This window comes from Grus americana, chromosome Z (assembly GCF_028858705.1).
Source record: "Grus americana isolate bGruAme1 chromosome Z, bGruAme1.mat, whole genome shotgun sequence".
Lineage (NCBI taxonomy): Eukaryota > Metazoa > Chordata > Aves > Gruiformes > Gruidae > Grus > Grus americana.
In genome coordinates, this window is record NC_072891.1 from 11,923,163 (window position 1) to 11,949,790 (window position 26,628).

The 26,628-nt window shown below is 58.0% G+C and overlaps 2 protein-coding genes across 3 annotated transcripts; both read right to left on the reverse strand.

Moving 5' to 3' along the window:
* Positions 1 to 15: 15 nt before the first annotated feature.
* On the reverse strand, positions 16 to 18,421 carry LOC129199532 (uncharacterized). 2 transcript variants are annotated; one of them, XM_054810161.1, is made up of 15 exons: positions 17,875 to 18,421; positions 9,944 to 10,186; positions 9,566 to 9,808; positions 7,890 to 8,132; positions 7,512 to 7,754; positions 5,836 to 6,078; positions 5,458 to 5,700; positions 3,879 to 4,115; positions 2,974 to 3,264; positions 2,550 to 2,647; positions 2,096 to 2,288; positions 1,341 to 1,449; positions 1,191 to 1,237; positions 708 to 779; positions 16 to 557 (listed from the first exon to the last, which is right to left on the reverse strand). In XM_054810161.1, the coding sequence occupies exons 1-15, from the start codon at positions 17,975 to 17,977 to the stop codon at positions 457 to 459; spliced, it is 2,709 nt and encodes a 902-aa protein (XP_054666136.1). In that variant the 5' UTR covers positions 17,978 to 18,421; the 3' UTR covers positions 16 to 456. The 2 variants fall into 2 exon arrangements, with proteins under 2 accessions (XP_054666136.1, XP_054666137.1); XM_054810162.1 differs by lacking the exon at positions 5,458 to 5,700 and having other exon boundaries at positions 17,875 to 18,413.
* A 189-nt stretch (positions 18,422 to 18,610) lies between these two features.
* On the reverse strand, positions 18,611 to 25,183 carry LOC129199534 (uncharacterized). Its single transcript, XM_054810166.1, has 7 exons — positions 25,009 to 25,183; positions 23,267 to 23,509; positions 22,019 to 22,309; positions 21,559 to 21,656; positions 20,001 to 20,193; positions 19,667 to 19,778; positions 18,611 to 19,528 (listed from the first exon to the last, which is right to left on the reverse strand). Exons 1-7 carry the CDS (start codon positions 25,118 to 25,120, stop codon positions 19,351 to 19,353), a joined length of 1,227 nt encoding a protein of 408 aa, XP_054666141.1. The 5' UTR covers positions 25,121 to 25,183; the 3' UTR covers positions 18,611 to 19,350.
* Positions 25,184 to 26,628: the final 1,445 nt, after the last annotated feature.

Sequence of the window (26,628 nt, forward strand, 5' to 3'; positions counted from 1 at the left end):
GGAGCTGTCGTGGTGCAGGCACCCCCTGCAAACCAGAAGAATTTATTGGTTGTTGGGACACAGCAGCACAGCTGCGAGGACAGCGTGGTTGATCCAACCTCAAGCAGAGTCCAGGGTCTAGATGGATATGGGAATACGGAGCAGGGAAAGAGGGCTTGGAACCCAGCAAGCTGCTTTGGTCTGAGATGACAGTTGCAGGCACCAGGATGCGGGTGAGGCAGCTTTGCCAGAGTACTGGAGGACCACCAGAACACGTCCTCGCTGGCACAAACAGGTCATCCCAGGCCTTGGGCTGCCTCTGCTCTGTGACAGAGGATGCTGGAGCTTGATGAGTGAGCAAATTTGACGGGAAGCAGTAACCCAGCACAAGCTAGATAAGGTCCTGCTTCCAGCAGTGGAGACGCAAGCCTTGAGAAAGGGCTATGGGAAGTGCCATCAGCACTTAGCCGGGGACGTTCACTCCATCTTCTCCTCTCCCGCACTGCTCTGACTGTCTCCTGAGGCCTCCAGAACAGACAGGGGCTGGAGCAACAGCTCTCCAGCCTGGCCACCTTTACCTGTGGAGACCAAAGGCACCCAGGGCAGAGGCTGCTGCGTGGCCTTGGCAGCGTGTGTAGCTCACGCCACCACAGCTGCCACTCTGTGTGGGAACACGTGTGGGAACACGTTTGCATGTGTGGGAACACGCAGGGCGCTTTGTGTCCTACCTGCATCTTCTTCTGCCAGAAGAGTCTTCTTGACCACACAGTAATTATCCAAGTTCTCATAGGGCTGGAGCTCTGGTGGGATGACAGAAACAGCCTGAGGGACCCAGGCGACACAGGAGAAGGAGCAGGGCAGACCCAGGCAGGCAGGAGCACTGGGGGACACCCCAGGACACACACCAGCAGGGCAGCAGAGCTGGGCAGAGGTGCCGCCTCCCAACCAGGGGCAGCTCCCAGCCCTCACTGGCACCATGGGGGGACCCCAGCCAGGAGCTGCTGGAAGAGGCAGCTGGAGGAGGCATCCGGCTGGGGATAGCAGGTGTGGGACACACTGCTCTGGCAAGCCAGCCAGAGCCAGCTGAGCTGCCTGCAGCCACCACAAGATGGCAAGAGGACATGCAGATGGTCCTCCTGAGGGCCAGGCTCTCCCGGCACAGCCCTGCTCCCGCCCCAGCCTTGCAGCCGTCTCTGTGATGGCAGCCCTACCTGTGTAATGGTCCTCCTCGGCTTTGCTGGGCAAGGCCTTCCTTTTCCTGGGAAGGCGAAGAGCAGTCCTGAGTCAAGGCAGAGACAGCCACCCCACAGCACAGCATGGCCTGAGGCAGAGCAGTGACTCCAAGGCTCCTGCCTACCTACCTGGACAACGCAAACCACAGGATCCCTGCTGACAGGAGGACCAGCACTGACAGCACCACCACCACCACGACCGCCGTCCCAGGCCACGGACCCAGAGGCTGCCCTGAAACTAACACACAGCCAGGAGTAGGCGCCACAGCCTGGGCCGTGCGCCAGCAATGGCCCTGACATTGGTGTTGGGTGTCTGCACGTGTGTGGGCATGTGTGCCCAGCTTCTGCTGTCCTGGCTGCTGCAGGGACAGGCAGCAAGGCACAGCCTTCCCTTGCCCTCACATCTGCTAGGCAGTGCGGAGAGAGGGAGGGTCTGGAGCACAGGGATTCGTCCCATCTCCCATACACAACCGAAGAGTCAGGAAGCCTGCTCAACCAGGCTGCGCACAGCAAGAGGACACACAGACCCAGGCGCAGCAGCCCTGATGCTGTCTGACCTTGAGCCCTCCGTGCACTCCAGTGCAGGGAAGGGTATCACCTTCTTTAGTGGAAGAGTAGAGGGGCCAGCACAGCTCTCACAGGCACAACCATGGGCTGAAGCGATGCAGCTGCTCTGGGGACCAGGCAATGCACCCCGTCGAAGCAGGACTCACCCAGCCCCGTGGCCCCCACTGCTGAGTCAAGGTCCCAGAGTGCCCACACAACCTGCCTCACTCTTGGTGGTAATGGGGTGGGTGCAGACACAGCTCTGGAAGTGGCTCCAGGCTCAGCGATCACTCCCAGGGAGGCCACCTCAGCCAGACCCAGGGCAGAACAACCATTACCTGAGACATAGCTTTCAAATTCCAGCACTGATGCAGCCCCGGCACCAGTCGCTGTGAGGCCCTGCACTGTCACGGTGTATTTGCTTCCAGGTGTCTGATGAGGTGGTGTGTACTGAGTGACAGACTGGTTCACCATCACCTGCTTGAATTCAAGGAAGCTGCCATTGTGCGCTCTCCTGGCCGTGATGTTCAGCTAGAGGAAGGACAGGGAGCTGGTGGGGAGCAGCACTGACCTCCCGCTCCTGCTCAGGGCAGGTCTACGGAGAGGGGCTGCTACTGCTGGTTGGGGACAGGAGAGGACCTGACCCCACCAGAAACACCAGCAGTGTAGAGCTGGTGGGCTCAGGCTGAGGAGGGCTCACACCTCTCCCCCAGGCTGCCTGCACAGACCTCCAGGCAGGGAGGTGCCTGGAAAGGTGAAGGGAACCACAGGGAGTCCATGGTGCCCTGGTACCTGGTATCCAATGATCTTCCCTTTGCAGGAGGGCAGTGGCTGCCACTTGATGGACCCCGTGCTGGGATCCAGCCACAGCTTCTCCGGTTTGTCCGGCACTGGAAGCACAGGAGGAGAGGGTCATGCACGGGGCCAGCGAGGAGGGGCTGAGCCCACAGCAGGGTGCAGGCAGCTCCTGGCCCCGGGGACAGGCTGCAAAGGGCCCCCCAAGCACAGTTTGTCCCCCACAAAGGCTGCATGTGCTGCAGCAGCAGGAGCAGCAACGGTGTGGAGAGGAGGAGGAGAGTGAGGAGGGGACGTGCTGTGCTCCAGGGCCCTGCACAGCCTCGCAGGCTCTGAGCAATCCCGATGCCGGGACCATCACTGCAGGGAGCGGATGCTTGGACAAAGGGCACCTTGACATTTCATGCAGGTGAACACATACCTGATTCCTTTGTCGTGATGAGCTGTGTGTACAGGACCTTGTTGGGGGGCAGGGAGATGGTGAAACGGTAGACAGTGAAGGGCTGCAGAGGGGGACAAGTAAATGTTCCCTCCCCGCCATGTAGCATCTCCTCTCCCTTCATCTCCTCAGCCTCACAGGGAGGGGAGGAAGGCACTGCCAGGCGGCACGTGGCCCGCATGTGCTGGCAGACGTCAGGGAGCCTGCAGGTCCAGTTCAGTTTGATGCTGGTGCTGGAAATCTCCAAGGTCCCGGGGACAACCTGGAGGACCTCTGTGAAGGAAACATCACAAGATGGTCACTTCCTTCCCTTCCCCTCCCAGCCCTGCAGCCAACCTCCATCATCCTCATCGTTCCCCCACCAGCCTGCCCACAGCACCGGGGGGATGAGGCCGTGCTGCCTTCTCCCAGCCAAAACTCGGGCACTGCCTGCACCGTGGGAGGGTAAGAGCAAGAACTTGTGGCCTCTCTGCAGCTGCCACCCCAGGGCTAGCAACTGATCTGGTGCCTTGTCCCTTTCACACCAGCAATCACTTAGCCAACAAATCCGGCAGCCAGACCAGGCCCTGCCCTCCTGCTCCTGCACTCTGGTGCTCTTCTCCAGACAGACCCAGCCAGCTGGCCTGGGCACGCTGCCTGGGGCCCTGTGTGCAGCGGCAAGGACCGGTGCCACTCGGCGCTGTGCAGGCTGCCCCAGCTGCCAACAGTGGGGACAGAAACCTGGGCTGCATCAGCAGCAGTTTCCTCTGGAGTGAATGAACGTCCACGCCATGCCCTGACCACCCCGAGCGCAGGGCACCAGTGCTGAGGGACCAATCCGGCACCGCTCTCTCTGCCTGGGCTAACAGACTGCGAGCACTGAGGAAGGGACTGTTTTGCTCACTTACCCGCACAGGTCATATTCCCCTCTATACGGTGCCAGTGGCCCGTGTCTTTCCTCACAATCCAGCCACTGTGAGAAATGGAGGAGCCTTGACGTGGGTACAGCTTCACGCAGGTGATCTCCACAGCAGACGACCAGTACCCTTCAGCGCATCTCATCTTCACCACCTCATTTGGGGTGTAGAGCCCTCGATCTGGGTCAAAGATAAACCTGGCGTCCCACTGGGGCTTCTGGCATTTCCCTGTACCGACAAGATGGGAAGGCATTAGCAGAGCAGGGGGTGGCCTCGCAGGGCATGCCGGGGGATGGAGCAGGGAATCCCCTTTCCTGGCACAGTATGGCAAGGGATCTAGCTCCAGAACACCATACGGAACAGCTCTCCCGCACCATGTCCCCAGCAAGGGGATGAGGGCAAGACGGGCCCTGCGCTGCTTCCCCCGGGCTTCCAAGGACAGGCCAGGAGGAGCCAGAGCTCCAGGGACTCAGGGCACCGTGCAATGCTCAAAGCTTGCACGGGGACGGGGAGCTTACCATTTGGCCGGGGCCTCACAGACCCCTTGGTCTTGCCTGGCGGTGTGTGACACACAGGCTGGCACAGGCCTCAAGGGGACTGGGCAGGACACCCTGGAAGCTTGGGCCACGCACAGAGCTGCCCCTGCGGGCCCTGATTGCTGATCACAGGGTGCCCCAGGAGAAGCATCCCCTTCCCCTCCCACCCACGTCCCCACACTCCCTGTGCTCACGGCTGCCTGCAGGGAACAGCCCCAAGCCCTCTTGTCCTGGCCCAACCGGAGGGGTCTCAGGGCCTGTGGCGAGTTGGGCAGCGCCTGAGGACAGCTCATGCCTGACGTTCAGCATGTCACGCTGGGCTTCCCACACCCACGCAAGCTAGCCCTGGCCTCCCACACAGGAGACCACAGCACCCTGAGACCTCCTGAGAAGGTGATAAACCCTGAGCCCAAAAGCTGGCTGCTGCACTGATGGTGTGCAGCAGGGACCAGGAGAGGAGAGTGGCATGTGGGGCCAAGGCCAGGCTGTTGCCCTGCCTGCATGGGCAGAGAGGACACAGGGGACAGAGTGCCGTGACCCCCCAGACCCTGACACAATGCTTTCGGCCACCTCTACCATGCGTGCCCGGTTGGCTTCTGGCACTGGAGCCCACTGTCCCTCTGCACATGCTCTTGCCAGAGGCCCTCATGAGCCCCATGTCACCCACGCACCTGCACCAGGAACCTCCTAAGCACTTGTGAACCACAGGCTGGAGCCCTGCGTGCTGGGAGCTCTGCCCTGGCCTGGCATGGGCAGCCCTGGCCACTGCCCGCCACCCCGATCCCACAGCCCCCTCCTGCCAGGACCCTCAGGGGCTGAGGCCAGCACCAGCCCCGTCCCCACCAGGCTCCCCTGGAACCCCGGGGCAAGCACAGGGCAGGCTCGGGGGCTGCCTCCACACCACCTTCAGCAGCACCTGCCCTTTCCCCAGGCAGGCAGAGAGCCCCAAACCTCCTGTGCACACACAGCCTGCCTTCCCCTGCTCAGGAAGGGCAGAGCGGGGCAGCCAGGAGAGCTCCTGATGCCTCCCTTACCGATGCACTCCACGCTGGACTGAATGCGGGTCCAGTCACCTCCACTGTCCCCTCCGAACCAAACTTCTCTGTATACAGGTTTCCCATGACTGATGGACTGGACTTCCCTCACACATTTGACGTGGGTGAAGGATGGCTGGAAACCCGCAGGGCAACTCAGCATCACTTCTTCGTTCATCTTGTACTTCTCCTTGTCTGGTGCCAGCTGGAGTCTTGAGTCCCACTGCGGCCTTTTGCACGTTTCTGGCAGAGGTGCAAGTGGATGTTAGTTGTGTTAGGAGGTAACAAGTTAGGGCAGGGGTAGGTGGTTGCATATGAGCAATCATTTGGTTTGTGGTACAGCAGGGCAGCCAGGAGAGCTCCTGATGCCTCCCTTACCGATGCACTCCACGCTGGACTGAATGCGGGTCCAGTCACCTCCACTGTCCCTTCCTACCCATGGGTCTGTGTAGACAGGATTCCAGCTGGTAATGGGCTGGTCTTCCCCCAAACATTTGATGTGGGTGAAGGATGGCTGGAAACCTGCAGGGCAGCTCAGCATCACTTCTTCGTTCTTCTTGTACTTCTCCTTGTCTGGTACCAGCTGGAGTCTTGAGTCCCACTGCGGCCTTTTGCACGTTTCTGGCAGAGGTACAAGTGAGTGTTACCACAACCCGTGGCAGGGAGTTTCCCACATTCTCTCTCCCTGCCCACCTGCCCTGAGCACTGGGCTACCTGCGCACGGCCATCCCCACGCTCAGCACAGATCTGTCCCTGCCTGGGTGTCCTGGGTTTAGCTGAGGGGGTTGATTTTCTTCATAGTGGCTAGTGTGAGGATATGTTTTGGATTTGTGCTGGAGACAATGTTGATAATATGGAGATGTTTTTGTTCTATGGACTTATTGTTGAGCAGTGTTTACACGGGGCCAAGGCCTTTTCTGCTTCTTGCACTGCCCTGCCAGCGGGATGGCTGGGGGTGCACAAGAAGTTGGGAGGAGACACAGACAGGACAGGTGACCCAAACTGACCAAAGGGATATTCCATACTATATGACGTCATGCTCAGTTTATAAGGAGCTTGGGGGAAGAGAAGGGGGGGGCGGCGGCGTTTGGAGCGATGGCGTTTGTCTTCCCAAGTAACCGTTACGCGTGACAGAGCCCTGCTTTCCTGGAGATGGCTGAACACCTGCCTGCGCATGGGAAGTGGTGAATGAATTCCTTGCTTTGCTTTGCTTGTGCGCGTGGCTTTTGCTTTCCCTATTAAAATGTCTTTATCTCAACCCACGAGTTTTCTCACTTTAACTTCTCCAGTTCTCTCCCCCATCCCGGGGAGCGAGTGAGCGGCTGCGTGGTGCTTAGCTGCCGGCTGGGGTAAAACCACGACACCGGGGCAGCCCCACATCCCCATCACCTGAGGGAGGGCATCGCCCTTCCCCCAGCTGCATCCCCCACAGCCTCCAGCCCCGATGCCAAGGGCTTCCCTGAGCACGCGGGGTTCCCTTCAGTCCCCTCCACTCCAACTCCTGGGGCTTCAGGAGATGTCCCCCAGGCTCCCTCACTTGCACGGGCAGGCAGGGGAAAAGCAGACCTGTGCACTCTGGGGTGGCACCTGGAGGCGCAACAAGGACCATGGACCCTCCATGGGTTCCTCGTCGCTGGCCCTGCATCCTGCCCAGGCCCTGGCACCCATCTGTGGGGCCACACACTTGGCATCTCCACCAGGAACCTCCTAAGCACTTGTGAACCACAGGCTGGAGCCCTGCGTGCTGGGAGCTCTGCCCTGGCCTGGCATGGGCAGCCCTGGCCACTGCCCGCCACCCCGATCCCACAGCCCCCTCCTGCCAGGACCCTCAGGGGCTGAGGCCAGCACCAGCCCCGTCCCCACCAGGCTCCCCTGGAGCCCCGGGGCAAGCACAGGGCAGGCTCGGGGGCTGCCTCCACACCACCTTCAGCAGCACCTGCCCTTTCCCCAGGCAGGCAGAGAGCCCCAAACCTCCTGTGCACACACAGCCTGCCTTCCCCTGCTCAGGAAGGGCAGAGCGGGGCAGCCAGGAGAGCTCCTGATGCCTCCCTTACCGATGCACTCCACGCTGGACTGAATGCGGGTCCAGTCACCTCCACTGTCCCCTCCGAACCAAACTTTTCTGTATGCAGGTTTCCGATGACTGATGGACTGGACTTCCCTCGCACATTTGACGTGGGTGAAGGATGGCTGGAAACCCGCAGGGCAACTCAGCATCACTTCTTCGTTCATCTTGTACTTCTCCTTGTCTGGTGCCAGCTGGAGTCTTGAGTCCCACTGCGGCCTTTTGCACGTTTCTGGCAGAGGTGCAAGTGGATGTTAGTTGTGTTAGGAGGTAACAAGTTAGGGCAGGGGTAGGTGGTTGCATATGAGCAATCATTTGGTTTGTGGTACAGCAGGGCTGCCAGGAGAGCTCCTGATGCCTCCCTTACCGATGCACTCCACGCTGGACTGAATGCGGGTCCAGTCACCTCCACTGTCCCTTCCTACCCATGGGTCTGTGTAGACAGGATTCCAGCTGGTAATGGGCTGGTCTTCCCCCAAACATTTGATGTGGGTGAAGGATGGCTGGAAACCTGCAGGGCAGCTCAGCATCACTTCTTCGTTCTTCTTGTACTTCTCCTTGTCTGGTACCAGCTGGAGTCGTGAGTCCCACTGCGGCCTTTTGCACGTTTCTGGCAGAGGTACAAGTGAGTGTTACCACAACCCGTGGCAGGGAGTTTCCCACATTCTCTCTCCCTGCCCACCTGCCCTGAGCACTGGGCTACCTGCGCACGGCCATCCCCACGCTCAGCACAGATCTGTCCCTGCCTGGGTGTCCTGGGTTTAGCTGAGGGGGTTGATTTTCTTCATAGTGGCTAGTGTGAGGATATGTTTTGGATTTGTGCTGGAGACAATGTTGATAATATGGAGATGTTTTTGTTCTATGGACTTATTGTTGAGCAGTGTTTACACGGGGCCAAGGCCTTTTCTGCTTCTTGCACTGCCCTGCCAGCGGGATGGCTGGGGGTGCACAAGAAGTTGGGAGGAGACACAGACAGGACAGGTGACCCAAACTGACCAAAGGGATATTCCATACTATATGACGTCATGCTCAGTTTATAAGGAGCTTGGGGGAAGAGAAGGGGGGGGCGGCGGCGTTTGGAGCGATGGCGTTTGTCTTCCCAAGTAACTGTTACGCGTGACAGAGCCCTGCTTTCCTGGAGATGGCTGAACACCTGCCTGCGCATGGGAAGTGGTGAATGAATTCCTTGCTTTGCTTTGCTTGTGCGCGTGGCTTTTGCTTTCCCTATTAAAATGTCTTTATCTCAACCCACGAGTTTTCTCACTTTAACTTCTCCAGTTCTCTCCCCCATCCCGGGGAGCGAGTGAGCGGCTGCGTGGTGCTTAGCTGCCGGCTGGGGTAAAACCACGACACCGGGGCAGCCCCACATCCCCATCACCTGAGGGAGGGCATCGCCCTTCCCCCAGCTGCATCCCCCACAGCCTCCAGCCCCGATGCCAAGGGCTTCCCTGAGCACGCGGGGTTCCCTTCAGTCCCCTCCACTCCAACTCCTGGGGCTTCAGGAGATGTCCCCCAGGCTCCCTCACTTGCACGGGCAGGCAGGGGAAAAGCAGACCTGTGCACTCTGGGGTGGCACCTGGAGGCGCAACAAGGACCATGGACCCTCCATGGGTTCCTCGTCGCTGGCCCTGCATCCTGCCCAGGCCCTGGCACCCATCTGTGGGGCCACACACTTGGCATCTCCACCAGGAACCTCCTAAGCACTTGTGAACCACAGGCTGGAGCCCTGCGTGCTGGGAGCTCTGCCCTGGCCTGGCATGGGCAGCCCTGGCCACTGCCCGCCACCCCGATCCCACAGCCCCCTCCTGCCAGGACCCTCAGGGGCTGAGGCCAGCACCAGCCCCGTCCCCACCAGGCTCCCCTGGAGCCCCGGGGCAAGCACAGGGCAGGCTCGGGGGCTGCCTCCACACCACCTTCAGCAGCACCTGCCCTTTCCCCAGGCAGGCAGAGAGCCCCAAACCTCCTGTGCACACACAGCCTGCCTTCCCCTGCTCAGGAAGGGCAGAGCGGGGCAGCCAGGAGAGCTCCTGATGCCTCCCTTACCGATGCACTCCACGCTGGACTGAATGCGGGTCCAGTCACCTCCACTGTCCCCTCCGAACCAAACTTTTCTGTATGCAGGTTTCCGATGACTGATGGACTGGACTTCCCTCGCACATTTGATGTGGGTGAAGGATGGCTGGAAACCCGCAGGGCAACTCAGCATCACTTCTTCGTTCATCTTGTACTTCTCCTTGTCTGGTGCCAGCTGGAGTCTTGAGTCCCACTGCGGCCTTTTGCACGTTTCTGGCAGAGGTGCAAGTGGATGTTAGTTGTGTTAGGAGGTAACAAGTTAGGGCAGGGGTAGGTGGTTGCATATGAGCAATCATTTGGTTTGTGGTACAGCAGGGCAGCCAGGAGAGCTCCTGATGCCTCCCTTACCGATGCACTCCACGCTGGACTGAATGCGGGTCCAGTCACCTCCACTGTCCCCTCCGAACCAAACTTCTCTGTATACAGGTTTCCGATGACTGACGGACTGGACTTCCCTCGCACATTTGACGTGGGTGAAGGATGGCTGGAAACCCGCAGGGCAGCGCAGCATCACTTTTTTGTTGTTCTTGTACTTCTCCTTGTCTGGTGCCAGCTGGAGTCTTGAGTCCCACTGGGGCCTTTTGCACGTTTCTGTCAGAGGTACAAGTGGGTGTTAGTTGGGATGAGAGCTAACAAGCTGGGTCAGGGGTAGGTGGTAGGGTATCAGCAATCCACAGCAACCCCTCCAGCCATTGAAAGAAAAGGGAGAGTGACACCCATCTGCTGGGACGTGACCCCTCAACAAGGCTTGCTGGGAGGGCCCTCCTTCTGTACTTCTCAGGAACCACTGCAGGAGTACTGGCTTGCCCAGCTGGCACTACCTTGTCTCTTGTCTCCCAGCTCGGCTGTTCTCTTCAACAGTTTGTGAAGCACCAAGGAGGGACTGTGGCGTGCCTGCTGCCCAGCTGGGCAATGTCACAACCGGCTATCGAGCGTGAAGGTAGAGAGGGGACATGGGAGAGTGGCTGCTGCCTCACTTACCAATACACTCTACAGCCCTCTCAATGAGCATCCAGGCACCTGTGCTGTTCCTTCACACAGAGGTCCTTCCACTCCCACCACCTCAGCCATGTGCCCAGGCACTGTTTGAAGGCACAGGGCTTACAGTAGCCCTCAGTGCCAGGACCCTTGTTCCTGCCTTTGAACCCCTCCCCAGGAGTGCAGACTCCTGGCAGCTGCCCGCAGCAAGGTCCTGAGACAAAAGGTGCCCCGGTGCTGCCAGGACAAGGGGGGGAAGCCAAGGCATCCAGGTCCCCCGTTCCTGGACTGTCCCCCATCTGCTGCCAGCTCAGGACCCCCGGGTCAGGCTGACATGGGGCTGTGCTTACCCTTGCAGGTGGCAGTCCTGTTCCACAAGGTCTGGGTCCCGTTGGAAATGCATCTGATCTGGGGGACCGATGGCACATACTCCCCAGCACAGCTGAGCTGCACCAAATCGTTCAAGGCATAGCTGCTCTGGTGTGGGGTAAACTGCAGCTTGGGGTCCAGTCAGAGGGAGATTTACATCTTCCTGTGTGCGAAGGACTCGAGGGAGAGCCCTGAGGATCACTGGGCTCTGGCAGCGTCTTCGGGGGTGAGATGGCCCCGTCCAGAAGGGTGCTGGTCACCCTCACTTCAGATGGGTGGCAGAGGTGAGCACCTCCCAGGATGGGACCCCAGGGGCATTAACCCTCCTTGCACCCTCAGGTGCAGTGCAGGAGGGTTACCTGCACGCCCTCCTGCCCACCCGCGCGCTGCGGAGGGATCCCAGCCAGCAGGATCGGCAGCCCGGTGGATGCTGCTCTCTCCTGTGCTCTCTCCCCCCAAATCAGGGGCTATGACAATGCACCAGCCTCCTTAAGTCTCTGCTGGCACTGCTCACCTGCATTCCTGTCATCCTGCTGGGCACTACCTGCTCACGCCCATGTGCGCACTTATTTGCAGCTAAAAGGCCACTCAAGTTCCCAATTCGCTTTTGGTCTGCAGGTTACACTTGTTATTTTCTCCTCTCCATCCCTTGCCCAAAACAGCCTAGGCTCCTAGGACTGGGTACCTCCTGCCTCATATCCCTCCCATCCTCATCCAGGAGGGGCAACACCCCCATATCTGAGTTGGCAGAAAGGACTTGACAGGGGCTGCAGGTGCATATTTCACCAGCTGCATGTTTAGTTGCATTTTGCAACAGGTAGATTGGGCAACTGATGGAAGTAAATCTTCATAGTCATTTTCCATTAGCTTCTAGACAGGAGTGCTGCTCTCTCTCTGGACGGCACTAATTTGGGTCTCTGCCCTCTGATCAGACACCAATTTTCACATAATAAGAAATGTGCCTCTCTATCAATTCTCTTCATCCAACAAATTCAGCTGTAAGTACCCAAACATTGTCCAAAGTTACCAGGGTGCTGCCAGGCAGGCACAGTGAGGTTGCGCTGCCTCCCAACACGCCCAAAGAGCATTAGGACTTACGTGAAACCATGAGTCCTCCGCACTCCTCGTGCAGCAGGCCAGCAGACCACAACAGCTGCATCATCTCAGCCAGAATAAATGGAATAATATCCCCCCAGACTGGCAAACTGAGCAGCAATTATTTCAGGCAGGCAAGAGCTACTTGTGAAGGCATTTCCAGTGCTTCATTTTGCATTTCAGGGCCCAAAACCATGCCCGTACAAAGTTTATTCACTGATGGGATCATTCCAGCTTAAGAGTCACAGCAGTAATGTGAACAATCATTGCTCGAAAATAGGTTTGCGGGGCCTGACCTCAAGCAAGAAGCAGTTTGAAGGAACGACACCCCTCCAGCGGAGACAGCCCCAGGAGCCGAGGGGCTGCACGGCTGGCCTCTCCCAGACTGCCCCGGTCTTGACCTTCGGTGCAAAGGGGGCTCGTTGCTTTTCCTTTTCTAAGTGCTTCCATACCTCCTGGTAGGTGTTACAGTCCCCGCAGTGACGCAAAACCCACCAGCAGGACATGGCAACCTGCCGGGCAGGAAACGAGAAGGGAAAGAGAAATTCTCCTTTGCGTGCAACCTGCTGACACAGGTGCAGATTTCGAGAGATATCTGGGACAGCGTCTTCCTACAAACACTGATGCTCTGCTGGCTCTGTGCTAGAGCTCTGCCTTGCTCCCAGCTGTGCCCGAGCCTCGCACCAAAACTTGTAGTGCCCTTCGTGTAGCAAAGCATTTGCCACTGATACAACCACAAAAGAACATCTCTAGAGGTTTTTGGCCTTGTATGGTGCTTCCTTACAGAGGCCAGGGGGTAACGCTACTTTTATAAAGGCCATATCTCACGGGTGCTGCTTTAGAGGTGTAATACCGCAAAGACTGCACCCGTGCCAGCGGTGTTCAGTGGCCACATCTGCCCTTTGGGCACAAGGACTACACCGGTGAGCAGTCCCGCAGGCAAACCCTCTTGCTCCCTCCTTGTACCTGGCTGTGCCTGCAGAGTCCCTTGCAAGTACTGGTGGGATGCCTGTCCTCTGCAACTCGTCCTTTCCTTTCTGAGCCCTCAGAGCTGTGGGGGTGGTCATTTGCCCCCCTTTTTTTCCTTCCCCGCAGGCTCCCCTGTGCACTTTTTTATGTTTTTCTACAGTTGATGTTATTAGATGAATACCCTCCTTGTTAATATTGTTTAATACTCATGGATATAGGAAGCATTTTACAGAAATATCTGGACTGCCTGTCCCTGCTGCAAAGGAGTTACGAGTCTGGCAGGCAAAGCAAAGCCCCAGCACGCCCCAGAAACAGATGTCAGGGAGGATCAGGAGAAAGGAGAAATAGCTGTGCTGGTAATTCAGGTCAGGCTCCTGGGTTCAGCCCTTTGCTTACCAGCAAAAGATGTACTTTCTTACACTGTATTATCCCATGCATGAAGAATAAAGGACAAGGTGAAATCTAAGGAGCAGCAGGCAAAGTTTGACCCTTTCCCCGTGGCAGCTCAGCAGCTGACAGAGGGGACAGCAAAGCGCGCAAGAGTCTTGCTGCGTTCGATGCCATGTGCTTACTGAGAGGAGCTAAGAAAAGCAACCACGGTTTCCACCCGTGGAGAGCGGTATTGCAAGCCACCAAGGACACACCAAGACATGCACGGGTCTTAAAGCATCTCTGTACTCATCGCTAGCAAACACAGCTGCTGTGCAGGTCTTTTAGAGCGATGGGCAGCGTGAGAGTGGGGAAGGGGCAGAGAGACCTCAGCGCTGCTCTGCCGGGGAGCGGTGCCAGGGAAAGGAGGCGGCGAAGCCGGTCGCTGAACAAGGCACCGCAGGAAGAGGAGGGCAATGGCAGCACTTCAACCTGTACCGCTCTGCCAAGCAACAGGGCATGTGATGGAGTTTTAAGAACAGAAGCTGAAATACTTGTTTCCTGAATCTGGACTCTGGTAACAGAAAGTGGAAGCACGGTGGAGCACGCAGTTCACAGCACCAAGGGTGTCCAGCCCCAAGGCACTCCTCCGCAGCGTCTCTAAGCATTTGTGTTCCCCACAGGATTTACTCTAGGCACTGTTTGAAACTGGAGTCCTTTCTGGTTTGAGTGTGGCCTTATCTTCCCTAGCGCCCTCCCACCCACCGGGCATTGCAGCTATGCCCCTAGTTAGGGCTCGTTGTCAGCTGCAACTGAATCACTGCGTCATGTCAAGCAAGGCTGATGAGAGAGGGGCCGGGGCCAGCCTGGATCACAGACCCTGCCTCCACAGGGAAAACCTCCCTTAGAAGCCTCTCCACCTGCCTCCCAGGCACACGGGGACTGTAAGGGGATGACGCTTTCGTACAGGTGGGGCATCTCAGGGGAGAGAAAACCCTGATGAGAAGAGCACAGCAAGACAATAAGGTGACAATGGGACAATGAGACAATGCACCCTGCTCGGTGCATGGTGCACCCGTGACAGGGTGAAGAGAGCAGCAGTGCTGTGCTGGCTCACACTTGTACCACACACACCGACCACATCCTCTGCTTGCAGCTGCTCTGCTCTTTCCCCGGCTCCCAGCGGCACCGCCGTGCACCCTCACCTGCTGCCCAGCGCTGGGACGTGCCTCTGCCCTCTGGCCTCATTTCCTCGGTGACTGCCGGGCCCGTGGCCCACGGCCCTTTCCCAAAATTATTGCCATGCCTGCGAATTTTCTGGAACTGGTGCTGCTGGTGCTCAATGCTTCAGGAAGGACAGGGCGGGAGGGGAAGCTGACCCAGCAATTTTGGCACGCAGGACACACTTCCCGGCAGCCCGGTCCCCCCAGTATTGGGGGCTTTCTGGGTGCCTGGAAGAAGATGCCAATGTGCATTGGGAGCAGCTTGTCCACTGTTCCCACTGGGCTGTTCTCCCTCCCCGATTGTAGCCTGCGTCTGTCAGGGTCATGGGAGATGCTCAGGGACCCCTGGGAACGGGGACTTTTGGGTCGTGTCCTGTCCTCATGTGCACCATCTCTGCCCAACAGCTTTACCCTGCCCCACTGCCACTGCCTGCCCCACAGAGGCCCATTCCACCCTAACGGGGATGGGAGGGACCCTCCTGTCCCACCCTGGCCATCCCCCTCATCCTGTCCCTCGGCGAGAGAAGGCCCCCGATCCATCAGGTGGGGACCTCGGCACAGATCCTGGGTGGAATGAGCCCACGTGCTGAGGATGCAGGCAGGGCTGCCTGCACTGTTGGGTGCGGCTGCCAAATGTTTTTGTCTTTCTCCATGAAAACGAGCTGGAGAGCCACGCAACGCTTGGGTGCGGTTGCACAAGCTGGCCTGGTGGGACAGCTTCAGTGGGAGATCCGTGCAAGGCAAAGCCACTCTGGGCTGGAGGATATCCTGTGTTGCAGGCTTAGCCCTTGGCTTTTGAGTGACAGTGTGCTGTACTCAGGCTTTCTGTAACCACAGGGACACATTTCCCCTGGGAACAGGCTCCTATGGCCCATATCCTATGGTCTCTATGGCTGATGTCATTGCGAGACCTCTCTCAATTATTTTTCAAGGGTCTTGGGAATCTGGAGAGGTCCCAGTTGACTGGAAGCTGGCAAACATTGTTCCAATTTTCAAGAAGGGCAAGAAATAAGACCCTGGTAATTACAGGCCTGTCAGTCTCACTTCAGTGCCTGGTAAAATTATGGAGAAAATTACGCTGGGAGTTATCGAAAAACACCTGAAGGACAACGCAGTCATTGGTCACAGCCAACGCGGGTTCATGAGAGGAAGGGCCTGCCTAACAAACTTACTTTCCTTTTACAACAAGCTCACCCACCTAGTTGACCAAGGCAAGCAAGTTGATGTAATTTTTTAGATTTCAGTAAAGCTTTCGATACTGTCTCTCACGGTATCCTTCTGGACAAAACATCCAGCATACAGCTTGACAAAAACATAATGCGGTGGGTGAGCAACTGGCTGATGGGTCGGGCCCAAAGAGTTATGGTAAACGGGGTTACATCAGGCTGGCAGCCAGTCACCAGTGGGGCTCCCCAGGGCTCCATTTTAGGGCCAGTTCTTTTTAACGTTTTCTTAAATGACTTGGATGTAGGACTAGGAGGTGCTGTGAGCAAGTTTGCAGATGACACCAAATTGGGAGGAGCTGTTGATTCCATTGAGTGTGGAGAGGCCTTGCAGAGAGATCTGGGCAGACTGGAGAACTGGGCAATCACCACCCACATGAGGTTTAACAAGGGCAAGCGCCAGGTTCTGCACCTGGGAAGGGGCAGCCCTGTCTGTACATACAGACTGGGCAATGAGACGCTGGAGACCAGCCATGCTGAAAGGGACTTGGGGGTCTTGGTCGACAGCAAGTTGAACATGAGTCAACAGTGTGCCCAGGCTGCCAGGAAGGCCAACCGTATCCTGGGGTGCATCAAGCACGGCATTGCTAGCCGGTCTAGGGAAGTGATTGTCCCACTCTACACTGCACTGGTGCAGCCTCACCTCGAGTACGGTGTGCAGTTTTGGGCGCCACAGTACAAAAAGGACATAAAACTATTGCAGAGTGTCCAGAGGAGGGCAACAAAGATGGTGAAGGGTCTAGAGGGGAAGATGTATGAGGAGAGGCTGAAGTCCCTTGGTTTGTTCAGCCTAGAGAAGAGGAAACTGAGGGCAGACCTCATCATGGCCTACAACTTCCTCACGAGGGGGAGCGAAGGGGCAGGCGCTGATCTCCTCCCTCTGGTCACCAGTGACAGAACCCGAGGGAATGGCATGAAGCTGCAACGGGGGAGGTTTAGGTTGGATATCAGGAAAAGGTTCTTCACTGAGAGGGTGGTCGAGCACTGGAACAGGGTCCCCAGGGAAGTGGTCACAGCACTGAGCTTGACTGAGTTCAAGAAGCGTCTGGATAACGCTCTCAGTCATATGCTCTGATTTGGCTGGTCCTGTGTGGAGCCAGGAGTTGGACTCGATGATCCTTATGGGTCCCTTCCAACTCAGGATATCCTATGATCCTATGATATCACACAGTAGAGACACTGCTGTCACTTCACGTCAGCAACTAAAGATCCTGGTCACTGTCCCTGGCCAGTATCATAGCCAGGGTCCTTAATCAGCAGGTTTCTCTAGCCTGCGTCAGGCCAGGCACATCCCTGCAGTGGGTTGGGACAACATGAGTACATGCTCGTGTAGTGATTTTCATCACCTAGCTCCAGCAAGATTCATTTAGAGAAATACTTCAATTCAGACAGATGCAGAGCAATGCAAGGTGACAGCCCTTGGACCACAGCTCAAACCCCAGACTGTGCCGCCCTGGATGGATTCACCAGCCTCCTGGGAGGTCAGATAACCTGAGGATATCGGATACCTGCAGGAGCCTGCAGATACCCACTAAGTGACTGCTGGGATGAGAGTGTGCAGCCTGCGTGGGAAGAGGCCAGCAGAGCCCTGGGGGTGCCTTGGCCTTCCAGCACCAAGGAAGCCCGTTAAAGAGAAATCCCAGCACATCATAACTCCTGCCCCCCAGGGTCTCCTGGACTCCTGACTCGCCAAGTCTTTGCTGGGCACCAGCACCCACCTCCACTGTGGTGAGGACGCGGCATCTGTACACTCTGCGAAGAGCGACGGCCACTTCGTGCTCCGAGGGACGCTGCCCACTCCATAGAGGAATGATACGGCCCCTGCAGAGGCTTTCCCAGCACACCGGGGTTTGCTGCCCTCCGTCCCCAAACAGAGCTTTACCCCACCGCAACCCAACTGATGCCCAAGTGTCTTGGGCCCTGATATGGACATCAGCTCCCGTCCTCTCTGATAAAGCTACTGCACCCTGCGTGCAATAAAGATACACAGCAACCTTGCACCAGGAGGGCAGCGAAACCTTCTCTTGTGGGAAGAGGAGCGAGAACTTCTTACCTGTTTCTTGGGGTTCTCCGGAGATATTGGGGTCTGTGTCTTGCAGCTCCTGTGCTGCCAGCAGAGGCATGAGGAGCAGGAGAAATATCCATCGTAGGGCCATGTGTACTTAACGCTCCCAGGGGAGGACTGAGGTTTCACCTCGCTGGCTGCCTCACAGCATACCCATCTGATTGCAAGAGGTGCAAGCACAAAAAGGAAACAGCCACGCAGAGAAATCATATATAGTGCAAGAGGCTTCCTCATTGGAGAGGGAACCTCCGCCAGCGTCAGCGCCGCTTTCATTCTTCTCTTCTGTGCACTAGGGCAGCTTCACGCCCCTTTTGCAATCTTGCTGCTCTCTGAACTCTTGTCTGGCAACCAGAGTTTTCTGGCAGAAGCAGCTACTAGCTGTGACAGCTGGGTTGCCTCTTCTCCCAGCACAGATCTTGGTGGTCCAGAAGGACTTGTGAGCTGTGCTGGTTCGTGACTGAGGGTTTGCAGGAAGATGTAGCTTCCATACTCACATGGTAAAGTCAAGCAGAGACTACCTCAGGACAACCCTCGCCTTGTTACTGCCTGATAAGGACTGTGATAAAAAGGACTTCTGAAGTGCACTGATGATCTTACTTACCGGACAGTGCACGCCATGGGCAGGAACGCCAAGGTTTTGGCAGGACTGGCTGGGTGCTCAAGACCAGGCTGAGAGCAGATGCTCAGGAACAAGCTGATGAGAGCCCTGGAGCCCAAGCGTTGTGGCAGGTTGTGTTGCCAACACATGCGGGGAGTGGAAATGACCACGAAGGGGTGAGAAGGCGGCACAGGCATGGCAGCGAGCAGGGAAGGGGCTGCCGTGAGTCTGCCTGTGCGGTGCAGGCTGGTGGCCATGGCAGCAGACCCGGCCATCAGAGGTGGCCCAGGGTAGGAGTCGATGAATCTGTGCTCCAGCCTCCCCAGCCACCCAGCAGCCCTTGCTGGAGGTGCTTGGCCCGTGTCCCAGCTGAAACACACAGCTGGGAGAAAAACAAGCTCTGAAATCTTTTTTGAGGCTTTGTGGCAGGGCTGCAGCCCCTTGTGATGGCCTTCCTCTTTATTGGGCTCTTCAGCAAGGCCCGGTACTCCCAAGCCTGGGATCAGGCTCTGCTTTCTGCTGATGCACGTCCTTCACTTGATTTGCACACCCTGCAACCCCTTTATTCAGCAGCATCGAGAAGGCCAGTGTGAGGTGGCCCTCCCCAAACACATTCTCCCCAGCCACCCCAAAAATCTGACCCTGAGCAAAACATGGTAGAACTCTTGGGTGGTTTTTTGGGGATTTGGGGGTTTTTTTGTTGTTTGTTTGGGGGGGTTGGGTGCTGCTGGTGGTATTGTTTTGTTTTTTTCCTGCAATGATGGTGCTTGAGGGCAGAAACTCCAGCAGTCTTTTACCTCTCAGGGACAGAGCTGGAGTCTGCCTGGCTATGTCCCTTGTGCTCTCCTCTGCTCAGAAAGACAGTCTCAGCCTCTTCTCACTTGTCTGTCAGCCAGTACAAAGTCCGTGGAGGCAGTGAGGTTGATCACGGCAGCCACGTAGGTGCCAGGCTGCTGGCTGGTGTTGAAGGGCTGTGGTTCCCCCAAGCAGGCGCCTTCCACCGCCGTGCCATTGTGCGTCGCGACCACGATGAGCTGGTGTTCCCTGCAAGGCAGGGCGGTGAGAGGGCCGGGGGAGACGGGGCCGGGAAGAGCGGGACGCAGGCCGCTGCGGGTGAGCACTGGCGGTGGGGAAACCCATCTCGGGGCTGCAGAGAGCAGAGCTGCGGGGGGCTGCACTCACCTCGCCATCTCGGGGGGCCGGGCGATGGGCCAGAGGGGAAGCACAACGGTCCCTTGGGATGGGGAGATGTCACGGACGCTGCGGCAGCTGATGTCGAGAGGGTGCGGGGTGTCTGGAGGGGAAGAGCCGGGGGATGAGCATCAGTGGGCAGCGCGGCAGGGTCTGTGTGGGGAGCAGGGGTGGCCCCGGGCAATGCAGGGCGCAGAGCACAGCTCCTCTGTGCCCAAGCTCCTCGGCGCTGGCCGGGAGGCCACGGGGCTGGGGACAGAGAGCTGCCTCAGCTGGGGCGCATGCCATGGCCACCCCAGAGGGACCGGGACACAGCCAGCCTTACCCGAGCTGTCGGTCTGAAACTCCCACAGTGACGCAGCCCCGGCTCCCGTGTTCGTGACTCCCTGCATCGTCACCACGTAGCTGCTGCCGGGGCTGTGCCCAGGCAGCGAGTGCTCCGTGACAGAGCTGCTCAGCCGCAGCCGCTGCATCTCCAGGAAGCCGCCGTCCTGCGCACTCCAGGCTGTGATGTTCAGCTGGGGACAGGGGACAGAACTGGAGGGCAGCAGCTCCCACCTGCCCTCTGGGGACCTGCCCACAGCACACCGAGACAGAGCAAAGCACCCCTGCAAGCCTCCCCTTCTCTGCACCTGCCCCGCTTGTGGAACGCTCCCAGAGAGGAACCAGCAGGAGCCTTGGCCCCTTGTGTGGACCTCAGAGCAGACGAGAGGAGCAATTTGGAGCCAGCACTCAAGATGCCAGAGGGGCTGCCTCTGTGAGCAAAGGACCAAGCCTCTGTGGAGACCTGAGGGCAAGAGGGAGGCCGGCCCTTTGAAGAGGTGTATATACGTGTAATGAGCCTGAGGCCAGGTCACCGGCATGGTATTGCAACACCGCAGGCACTGTGGGGACATCCCCCACCAGAGGAGCCCTGAACTTCTCATTCCTCCCACGCAAGGTTGGACTCTGAAGGCTTTGTCTACATGAAAAGGGGAAGACAGATTTTTCCACAAGGGATACAGATGGAGGATCCTCATTTGCCAATGCATCATGTGAATTTCTCATGAAATGCCGGGCCATCCTCACTGCTGTCGGGGGCTTTATGGAAATGGCTTCTTGGGAATATGAAAAACGAGCTAACCAAAAGCAGAAAAAAGGATTCTTTCAGAAACAGAGGTGTCTGGGAGCAGGGAACCAGCTGGAAGATACCCACAAGCAACACCGTCCAGGCCTCTCTTTGCCATTTTTGCCAGGAAAGAGCTAAGAGGCCCATGAGGAACCAGCATGTCTGAGTCCCTGTCACCTCATGGAGAAGTCTGTTCTCACAGAGGGCATAGGGCACACTGCTAAGGGTCTCACCCCCCCGCAGTGCTAGAAAGCAGGGCTGCACCGTGGGAAGAGCCCCAAACACACAGACAGAGGAGGCACCTCTAGCCACACACTGAGGAACACTCAAAGAAACAGTGCACGTCCCTCAGAAGAAGAGGGGTTTTCGGAGGACGACTCAAACCACAGGTTTCCCTGTGGCAGGAACCAGAAACAAGCACGCAAGAGGCACAGGAAATCCTGGGAGGCCACGCCAGCAGACACGTCACCAAGTGCTGCACACTGAGCTGCAAAGTCTGCAAAACACCAGGCTGAGGAGACCTGGGGGGGAAGCCCAGAGGGCAGGGAGCACCCACCACCTCTCCAGGCAACTCCACAGCATGGGGAATGTCAAGGGCGAGAAAGAAAATGCTCATGCTCATCACAGCCAGATATTCACTGGGACTGGCTATGAACCGTGGGTTATCATGGCTTTCCCTTCCCCACTCTCCCCCAGGCTGCCTGCACAGACCTCCAGGCAGGGGGGCACCGGGCAAGGTGATGGGCACTATGGGCAGTCCATGGTGCCCTGGTACCTGGTATCCAATGATCTCCCCATTGCAGGAGGGCAGCTTCTCCCACTTGATGGACCCCGTGCTGGGATCCAGCCACAGCTTCTCCGGTCTGTCCGGCACTGGAAGCACAGGAGGAGAGGGTCATGCACGGGGCCAGCGAGGAGGGGCTGAGCCCACAGCAGGGTGCAGGCAGCTCCTGGCCCCGGGGACAGGCTGCAAAGGGCCCCCCAAGCACGGTTTGTCCCCCACAAAGGCTGCATGTGCTGCAGCAGCAGGAGCAGCAACGGTGTAGAGAGGAGAGGGAGAGTGAGGAGGGGACGTGCTGTGCTCCAGGGCCCTGCGCAGCCCCTTCCCCTGGATCATCACTGCAGGGCACAGATGATCAGGCTGAGCTGCCAGGTGAAGGGGACATCTATCCACCTCCCCTACCTGTGACACAGCCGAGGACTGTCCCTTCTCTCCTACACTCATGCACACATACCTGTTTCCCCTGTCCTGACCAACCATGTGAAAAGGACCATGCTGGGGGGCAGGGAGATGGTGACACTGTAGTCGGTGAAGGGCTGCAGAGGGGGACAAGTAAATGTTCCCTCCCCGCCATGTAGCATCTCCTCTCCCTTCACCTCCTCAGCCTCACAGGGAGGGGAGGAAGGCACTGCCAGGCGGCACGTGGCCCGCATGCGCTGGCAGACGTCAGGGAGCCTGCAGGTCCAGTTCAGTTTGATGCTGGTGCTGGAAATCTCCAAGGTCCCGGGGACAACCTGGAGGACCTCTGTGAAGGAAACATCACAAGATGGTCACTTCCTTCCCTTCCCCTCCCAGCATTGCAAGTTACTGTGGTCAGACAGCCCTGCTCCCCACCCAGCCAGGAGGGAGGGAAAGTGAGAGGCTGGAAGTGGTCACTACAGCTTTCTGGCAGGGGATCAGGAGGGACCCGGACAGGAATGAATGTGGGTGAATGTGTGGACTACTGTTGCTCAAGGTAATTTTCCCCACTGAGTCCAACCTGAGGTGTCTGTGGGTCCCAGCACCTCTACAGTTCAACAGATGCAGCTCTTAGAAAGACCTAGCCATTTCCTGCTCTGCATACACCCCAGGAGAAAGGTTCATTTGCCCTGACAGTATAGTGAGAGATGGGGCTCTAGGACACCATACAGAGCAGCCCTCTTACACCACACCACCAGGAAGGGGTGAGGGGGAAAAGGGCCCACGCCGCTTCCTCCAAGCCTCCCCGGAAAGGCCAGGAGGAGCAGGAGCTCAAGGGGCTGGGGCACCCACGAGGGGCTCATACTGTGCCCACCATGACACAGAGCCTGGAGGGGACCAGCCCACAGGGAACGAGCTGTGATACTCACAGCTGCATGGTCTGAGAGGACACAGGCAGCAGAGCCCTCCGATCCCCCCGCCCCAACCATGACGCCATGCAGACCACAAACTCCACCACACATAGCTCTCCCATGCTTCTCTCCTTTGTGCACGTGCTCTTGCGAGAAGCCCTCAGGGAGACCCTTATCACCCACACCTCCAGCAAGAACATCCCGCACACCGGTGAACCGTAGTCTGGACTCAGCGCAGGCTCGGGGGCTGCCTCCACACCGCCTTCGGCAGCACCTGCCCTTTCCCCAGGCAGGCAGAGAGCCCCAAACCTCCTGTGCACACACAGCCTGCCTTCCCCTGCTCAGGAAGGGCAGAGCGGGGCAGCCAGGAGAGCTCCTGCTGCCTCCCTTACCGATGCACTCCACGTTAGACCGAATGCGGATCCAGACACCTCCGCTGTCCCTTCCGAGCCAAACTTCTCTGTATACAGGTTTCCCATGACTGACGGACTGGACTTCCCTCGCACATTTGATGTGGGTGAAGGATGGCTGGAAACCCGCAGGGCAGCTCAGCATCACTTCTTCGTTCATCTTGTACTTCTCCTCATCTGGTGCCAGCTGGAGTCTTGAGTCCCACCGAGGCCTTTTGCACGTTTCTGGCAGAGGTGCAAGTGGATGTTAGTTGTGTTAGGAGGTAACAAGTTAGGGCAGGGGTAGGTGGTGGGTGGGAGAAAAATCCCCAGCAGTCCATCCAGCCCCTGAAGGGAGAGGGAAGGTGACATGTCCATCTGCCAGGACATGACGTGCAGGCCAGGCTTGTGAGAGGCCGCTCTCCTTGGGTCCCTGAAGTGTGAATGATCATTCATCCATGAACCTCCCCCACCCAGCCCTGTGGCCGGGGACATTATATTCCCCCCTCCACAGCCCACAGCAAGGAGTTTCCCAGGACAACCACCCCTGCACTAGGAGACCCCTCCAGCCACTCATTCACACATGTCACACACCCCATCTCGGGCTGCCTTTGATGGCCCATGGTCCACCAGCCCTGATGGGGTGCATGTCTCTCCAGCCATGGCTCAGCCCTGCTACAGGGATCCGAGAAGCCCCTGCTACTCTTCTGGGGTCCCCGTGCCTGCTCAGTCAGGCCCTCGGCTGCTCTCCTCCTTCCCCAGACCACCGTGCGGGGGGACACGGGGATGAGCAATACCTTCTCCACTCACGTCCCTGGCTTTACCACAGGTTCTGCCACTTTTCCCTGCCACGAGCCCTGCTCCCTCCTCCACATTCCTTCCTCACCGCATTCACCATCCTCTGGGCGGAGCAGGCACAGCCTGTCCCAGCAGTTTGCTGAGCGCTGCGGGGCAAAGGCTTGGTGGCAATGATTCCTACGGGCAGGGATGCTAGCACCTGGGAAGGAGCACTTCCCTGTTCCTGACGCTGCAAGGGGCTCTGGGAGGCCTCAAAGTGCTTAAAGCACAAACCTCCTTCTCCCACAGGAGCAGAGACGGGGTCTCACAATGGTCAGGCCACCTTCTGACCAGCCACAGAGAAGTACAGACATGCCGGTGAACAAGCCACTCAGTGTCAGGCTTTGCTCCCAACCCTGATGACAGAAGGCAAGAGACGCCCAGCTGAGCACCGTGACCAGCAGCTGTGTCCCACTGACACACAGCCACGACCTACCCACGCCCAGGCACCCAGCCGCTCCCCACGCCCAGGCCCAGCCAGCTGGCAATGTGGCACAGTTCCATTTTGCTCTGCTCTCAGCAGGCACGGTGTCCCTCGGGCACACCTGGGCATGGGATGTGTACAGAAAGCGGTAGCCCTGCTCCCTGAAGACCCCTCCCCTGATTCACAATGCACGAATCCACACCTGATTCATGCCTGCAGCCTCCAGGGAACGACTGGCAACCTGGCTCGGTGCAGGGCATGACCCATCCCCGACCATCCAGCCCGATCCCGTCCTTCCACACACACTGTGCCATAGCTCCTGCCCCCCGGGATCGCCCAGAGACAGCAGGTGCCCCAGCTGACACAGCCCTCAGAGGTCCGCCTGGGCTTTGGCCCAGGGCTGCAGGCAGTAAAGATGCATATCAAACTTGCAGGAGGAGGAGCAGCAAAACCTCTCCAGCAAAGAGGAGGAACCGCTTCTTACCTGTTTCCTGGGGCATCCCTTGGACCTTGGGATCAGGTTCTTCCTGGCCCTGGGCTGCCAGCAGAGATACAAGGCCCAGGAGACAGCTCAGAGCCAGCAACTGCAGAGCCATGCTACCATGAAGTCCCCAGGCAGGACTGAAATCTCAGCCCCACTCGCTGCCTCTGAGCCCAGGCATCTGTGACTGACTGCAAGGCTTGCAACCACAGGAAGGAAACAGACACATGGAGAAATCTTGAGACACAGGAGGCTTCCTCTTTGGGGAGGGAACCACCCATCAGCGTCAGTGCTGCTGCCTTTTGCTGCTCTTTTTCCCCAAGGGCATCCAGGCACTGGTACTCAACAGAACAACCCCTGTCGCCAGGACCCCAGAGTTTCCCCTCCTAGCTACCAGAGTGCGTTCAAGAAGCGCTGCTCCTATTTCTGAGGCAATACCCATGTGCTTCCCAACCCCACTGCGATGAGTCACTGCACTTCCTCTCAATGAGCACTGAAGATGGACGGCCTCTGAGAAGGTACATGCAGAGCTGGCAAGAAGCAGGGATAGGGACGGGGATGTGAACTGCGAGGAGTACCTCAAGGCCTGAAACAGTCCTTGGCCCTTCTGAGCGACACGCTCAACCCACACCCTCTCTCGTCCTTCCCTGCGTCTCCATCCTCAGCTGCCTCCTCCTCCTCCCCCTCAGCCTGGCAACCCTCTTCTCTGTCCCCAGGTGTGCAGACCACCCTGCCTTCCAGTCTCAAGGCTGACAGCCCAGGGTTGGACTGGATATGGGGACAGGGAGTGGGCAGCAGGGCCACCCAGGAGGTGGCAAGAGCACAAACCAACCCCATGCCCTAACCCTGCGTGTTCTCCGTTCTCAACCAGCAGCAGCCACACAGGGTTAAGCTCCCTCTTCTCCTCGCTGCCCGATACCCATCGAGAGCAGGTCCACCAGGCATGCAGGTCACACCACCGAGAGACCATGGGAAGGAGACGCTTTGGTCCCAGGGGCCAGCTGCAGGCACCACAATGACGGTCAGGCAGCCCATGTGAAGGACTGTCAAAACATGTCTTTACTGGCACATGCAGGTCATCCCAGGCTACCCACTGAATTAGAGAGATATGGGTATGAGGGATGGACTGTTAGATGAATAAGGAATTGGCTGGATGGCCACGTCCACAGAGTTACAGTCTGTGTGCGAGTGGAAACCAGTATTGAGTGGCGTCCCTCAAGAGTCCGTACCGGGACCAATGCTATTTAATATCTTCATCAGAGGCATAGGCAGTGCGATTGGATGCACCCTCAGCAAGTTTACAGATAACGCCAAGCTGAGTGGTGCAGCTGATTCACTCGAGGGATGGGATGCCGTCCAGAGGGACCTTGACAGGCTCAAGAAGTGTGCCCACGTGAACCTCACAAAGTTCAACAAGGCCACGTGCAAGGTCATGTGCCTGGGTCGGGGCAATCTCCCGTATCAATACAGACCAGGGGATGAACTGATTGAGAGCAGCCCTGTGGAGAAGGGCTCGGGGGTACCGGTGGATGAAAAATTGAATATGAACCAGCAATGTGCACTTGCAGCCCAGAAAGCCAGCTCAGCCTGGGCTGCATCAATAGAAGCATGACCAGCAGGTCA